Below are 5,592 nucleotides of genomic sequence, written 5' to 3'. Positions count from 1 at the left end.
GTTTACAACCTTCATAAGTCTATTAGTATACTCTTTGACAGTCTCAGATTCCTTCATTTTCAAAATCTCAAATTATCTTCTTAACTTTAAGACTTGCATATACCTTATTCTATTACTTTCTTCAAATTTTTCTTTCATCTTTTCTCAAGTTTCTTTAGTAATGTCACATGCCATTATTCTTGTAAAAATGGATTTAGAAACAACATAGTGAATACAAGAGAGAGCTTTGTTTCTCACTATGATTCTTCATTTGAGCAACTATTGGGTTGTTGGGCAATGGAGGATATAAATGAATAAGTGCTAGTAAAAGAAATTAATTCATAATTCCAAATGTAGAATTTAGAGTAATATAAAAGAAGTCAATAATCAAGGCGCTTTTAATACATATGAAAGAGAAGTCATCATTTATAAATGTGAAGGTGATAAATGATTTTAGACCTTCAGTTGATTGATAGAGTCATTGATAATTGCATTAGATTTAATCAATATTTAAATTAATTTTTTTTATCAAAATTTATATTTATATTCATATAACTGTTATCCACTTCATTTTTTACTCAAATTTAAAACAATATAATTATTTCAGTTCAAAATAATTTTTTATCAACTAAATAATAAAATTATTATTAATAATATATGCTTTGAGTTAGATACTAAGAAATGGTTTGAATTCTCATTTAAAAATATAAATAATTAATAAGAAATTTTATTAACAATAAAACAAAATTATAATTTTCAATTTATATATTAACCATAATATAACAAAATAAAATGATAATATTTTGAAATAATTCAAAAATTGAAAAAAAGATAACAATTATAAGATGGATGGAATATTTATTATTTTTTTAATTTATATAAATGCTCAATATATCATTTTTTAATATTTTTAAGTTTGTTTTTGAACAAGATTGAGATTGAGTTAAAGTCAAAGTAATAGAAAAGATGGGTTAATTGTATCCGTCCCTTAACGTTAAGGGTAATTTTATATTTATTTCTCAATTTTATTTTATTATTAAAATATTTTTTAATTTTAAAAATAATTTTATATTCTATCCTTCAATTGTATTTACCATCAAAAAATATCTCTTTACTTTAATTTTATCTCAGAAAAAATCTCTCTTATTTATAATAGTAAATTTGCAAATTAAAAAAATTGAAATTACTTTTTTCTCCTCTTTTCTTTTATTTTTCTCTTATTTTATAATATTTATTTATTTATATAATATTTTAATTAATATTATTAATGTTAATTTACTAAAAATATTAATATTAATTTATTTAAAATATTAAAAACCTTAGTTAATATGAATCATGTGAAAAAAAAAAAAGCCAAAGCATAGAATATTAATGGAGAAAAAGTGATAAAATATATTATTTGTAGCCGAATAAATAAAAGAAAAAAAAAGTCATTGGGCGGCTATACAAGGCAGAGTTTCAGCTGAACTGGAGAGAGATCCCATGACTCATGCCATTGGTAAAGGTATGGAATAGGTAAGAGGTCGTTGAAGCCATTAACAGCTATTCACCTAAGTTCATTTATTGCTCCACCATCAATTTTCTCTATATTAAACCCCTTGCCCATGGCGTGCCCTTTCATGCATTTCTTTCAATTTCTGAACCAGTCACCTTAATTCTCTCCTGCTGTTTCTCTCTCAAGAGTCTCGAGTCGTTGCATAGAAATGAGCAGCATCTTGTCTTTGGTCACAGGGTGGCCTGGTCCAAGTGGGTTCGGCTCAGCTTCTTCTGCCGAGCAGGTTACTGAAGGGATTGATGCTTCTCATCTCACAGCCATCATCACTGGTTAGCGTTGCAATTTGCTCATCTTAGAGATTGTTAATTAAAGTGTAAAATAAGCTGAGCCATGGTGATTTGGTTATGTGAACGCAGGTGGAGCTAGTGGGATAGGGTTGGAGACTGCGAGAGTGTTGGCTCTTCGTAAGGCTCGTGTGATCATAGGAGCCAGAAACATGGAGGCTGCAAATGAAGCAAAGAAAATTATTCTTGAAGAGGTTGAAGATGGCAGAGTGGATGTTCTCAAACTTGATTTGGCTTCCATCAAATCTGTCAGAGAATTTGCTCGTAATTTTATTGCTCTTAATCTTCCTCTTAACATCTTAATGTGAGCTCTCTCTCTCTCTCTCTCTCTCTCTCTCTCTCTCTCTCTCTCAAATGTTTAGGGTGCATTTATTTATTTCTGGAAATAATTATATATTATTATTTTTTTAGCAGAACCCAAGTTTTCAATTTTTATTTTTATGAAAATTGAGATAAAGAAAATTTTTAATATTGCAATTATTTGCCGGTTAATAATAATTTTGTAATTTTAAAATTTTTAGAGTGTATTTCTAATTAAAGAGTGCATTCATAAATTTTATTTCACTTTTAATAAATTATTATAATATTCTTCTCATAATTTTTATTTATATATATTTTTTTAATTTTTTCAAAATTATTATATTTTTTATACTATAATAATATATAAATTAACTACTATAAATCTATATAATTTTATTTTATTTTTAAAAAAATTTTTAAAATATTTTTTAATATTTAATAAAATTTAATATTTTAAGATGAATATAATTAAAAAATTATATTTTAAATATATATAAAAAAATAAAATAGATAAAAATTATAAAACAGAAGAAATATAATTAATAATTTTTACATAATTATTTAATTTTTTAATTAAAAACATAATATAATTATAATTATGTAAAAGTCATTATTTTTCAATTTAAAAGACAATATAAAATATGACTTTTGCTATGAATACAAACCTTAGTTAAATATTCGAAAGTAAAAATTAATTACTATATTTATTTATACAATTGATAAACAAAAAATTACAGTATTTGTTTTCTTAAAACATTTAAAAGAATTACCACAAATTAAAGAAATTTAATTTCTTTTTCTTTTTCTTGTCAACTTGTATTGCAGAAACAATGCAGGTATAATGTTCTGCCCTTACCAGCTCTCTGAAGATGGAATAGAGATGCAATTTGCTACTAATCATATCGGTAGGTTCACATTGCTAAATCAAATCTAGTCAAATTTAATATTTTATTTTATTTTATTGATAATTTTTAAAATTTAAATATTATATATATATATATATTTATATAAGGAAAAAAAAAATTTCGCATCTCAGTATGTTTATATTAAACTAATAAAATTTATATTTTATAATTTTAGATAGGCTCCACCATAATTTTTTAAATAAAACTAAATATGATTAACAAAATTAAACTAATATTTTGTAAAAAAAAAAAAAAGAAAAAAAAAGAAGAGAAAAGCAAGTTTTCAGACGGAAAGTCGTCAATGTTGACTTGTGTAGAAGTCTAATCACACGGAGGTTGCCAAAAATAAATTATTTATCAACGTTGAACCGGAACTCAAATTCAAACTTTCTTCTCTTGCTAATAGTTGATTTCAAACTTTCCCCACCTCATTTGCAAATAGTTACTCTTAATTTCAAAAAAATAAAAACAAAAATAATTAAAACTAAATAATAAAACATAAATTATTATGCACTCAGAAGGCTTAACTCGTAATAAGTGAATTCTGAGAGATCTAATATTCTGCTCCTCTAATTTCCATACCCATTTCAAAAAAAAAAACATAGCACTAAATATTAATTATAGGTATATATTATTGAGAATTTTTAGGTCATTTCCTCTTGACAAACCTTCTACTGGACAAGATGAAAGAAACTGCAAAAACCACTGGCGTTGAGGGAAGGATAGTGAATCTATCATCAATAGCCCACATCCATACTTATGAAGATGGAATTCAATTTGATGACATCAACAATCCCACAAGGTATACACATCTGCATGCATAAAATCCACATCACTTCTATTGTAAAATTTCTGACTTGGAAATCCCATTTGTGCTGCAGTTACTCTGATAAAAGGGCATATGGGCAATCCAAGTTGGCCAACATACTCCATGCCAATGAGCTTACCCGTTGCTTTCAGGTATATTCAAGCTTATACAATTACATTACACGACTCTCAACTTGGTCCCCTCGAGTCTCTGTAAATCTTCAGAAACAAATATTTCTGTACTCAAATAATATCTCATAATCATGATCAAATCCTTGATTTTTGTTCAATTGTTATGTGCAGGAAGAGGGTGTGAATATTACAGCCAATGCAGTCCATCCAGGATTAATTATGACTAATCTAATGAAACATTCTGCAATCCTAATGAGTATGTTCCATGTTACAGAATATGAAACAATCTGTGTTCAAAAGAGAGTCAAGTATCCTAAAGGGTGTTTGATGTTTTTCTGTTTCTGCAGGAATATTGAAGTTCTTTAGCTTTCTGCTATGGAAGAATGTGCCTCAGGTAAACTTCCTTTTTTAAACTTCTCTTGCTTTTTGGACTGAAAAAGGAATGAAATTTAGTTTTAACCTTTCCATTTTTTTTTTTGGTTGGAATCTCCAGGGGGCAGCAACCACATGCTATGTGGCACTTCACCCAAATTTGAAAGGGGTGAGTGGAAAATACTTTGTGGACTGCAATGAGATAAAACCAAGCACATTTGCTAGGGATGAGTTATTGGCAAGAAAACTCTGGGATTTTAGCAACAAGCTCATTAACTCATCTTCTAAATCTTATTAACTGATTACTCTTTTTCATGCCTTTAATTTGTTAAAGCAGAAGATATCCACACAGTATTATTTCTCTATTGTAATTGGAGTGGATTTATTTTGTCAAAGAGGGATGATTTTGCCACCAGTTGGTATGGCAATAGCTTAGTTTGAAATTTGGGTTAGGGCAATATATTCATTGCAGCATTTTGCCATATTGGAGACATATTTTCCACCAACATCTACTAAACTGTTGGAGTATTAATCTTTTATGAGAAAAGTATTTAAAAAATTGTGGAATAGGAGGTAATAAGAGAATGATGCATATTTTTATTCATATAATTTGCTTTGATGTTCAAGTTTCAACTTGAGATCTCTTAGTTCTGAAACTGATTATAATATCAATAAATTAAAATCCATTGATAAAAAAATGGACAATTTAGAAAAGCTATCTATTTATACAATAGCCCATTAAATTTTCAAAATAAATCAATAATTAAAATATAATAATTATATTAAATAAATTCTATATAAAATTTATTAACCGATATTATTTAGTCTCTCTAATAAAAGTCAAACATTTAAATTTTTTTTATTTTAATTTTAATATTTAAATGCAATTTTAGCTAAAATCGAGAATCAAAATTAGAAATTTATTTTTAGTAGACTTATCACGTCATGTTATTATGAATCTTACCTTTAATAGCTTATCAATAGGTGGTTCATCTTTATTTTTGGACAGACAACATCGTTACATGTAAGAACGTTTTCATGTTTATTTTATATCCCAAATGCTAAGCAAGGTCTAACATTTTCCAACATTGATGCGACCATACACTTGGGTAAAGTGTTGATAAGAACTATTCAGAAATTAAATTTTAGGATCTTACTTCATAAAATCCTTACATGCCTTAACATCTAGGTCATTTATTACACATGATGGGTTACTTGAATTTAGTCACATACTTATTATCTATAGCTTTCTAAAACG

General features: G+C 26.7%; 1 protein-coding gene across 1 annotated transcript; it reads left to right on the top strand.

Moving 5' to 3' along the window:
* The first annotated feature begins 1,494 nt into the window (after nucleotides 1-1,494).
* LOC110620343 (short-chain dehydrogenase TIC 32 B, chloroplastic) lies at nucleotides 1,495-4,840 on the top strand. Its single transcript, XM_021764042.2, has 8 exons — nucleotides 1,495-1,803; nucleotides 1,891-2,122; nucleotides 2,944-3,023; nucleotides 3,672-3,825; nucleotides 3,905-3,983; nucleotides 4,134-4,218; nucleotides 4,310-4,356; nucleotides 4,456-4,840. The coding sequence occupies exons 1-8, from the start codon at nucleotides 1,683-1,685 to the stop codon at nucleotides 4,630-4,632; spliced, it is 975 nt and encodes a 324-aa protein (XP_021619734.1). The 5' UTR covers nucleotides 1,495-1,682; the 3' UTR covers nucleotides 4,633-4,840.
* Nucleotides 4,841-5,592: the final 752 nt, after the last annotated feature.

Source organism: Manihot esculenta, chromosome 8 (genome assembly GCF_001659605.2).
Source record: "Manihot esculenta cultivar AM560-2 chromosome 8, M.esculenta_v8, whole genome shotgun sequence".
Classification (NCBI taxonomy): Eukaryota; Viridiplantae; Streptophyta; class Magnoliopsida; order Malpighiales; family Euphorbiaceae; genus Manihot; species Manihot esculenta.
This window is presented reverse-complemented; position numbering and strand designations above follow the sequence as displayed.

Coding starts and splice junctions, on each gene's coding strand:
- LOC110620343 (XM_021764042.2), top strand. CDS start 1,683: ATGAGCAGCATCTTGTCTTTGGTCACAGGGTGGCCTGGTCCAAGTGGG. Junction 4,219..4,309: donor ACATTCTGCAATCCTAATGA/GTATGTTCCATG, acceptor CTGTTTCTGCAG/GAATATTGAAGTTCTTTAGC. Junction 4,357..4,455: donor TATGGAAGAATGTGCCTCAG/GTAAACTTCCTT, acceptor TGGAATCTCCAG/GGGGCAGCAACCACATGCTA.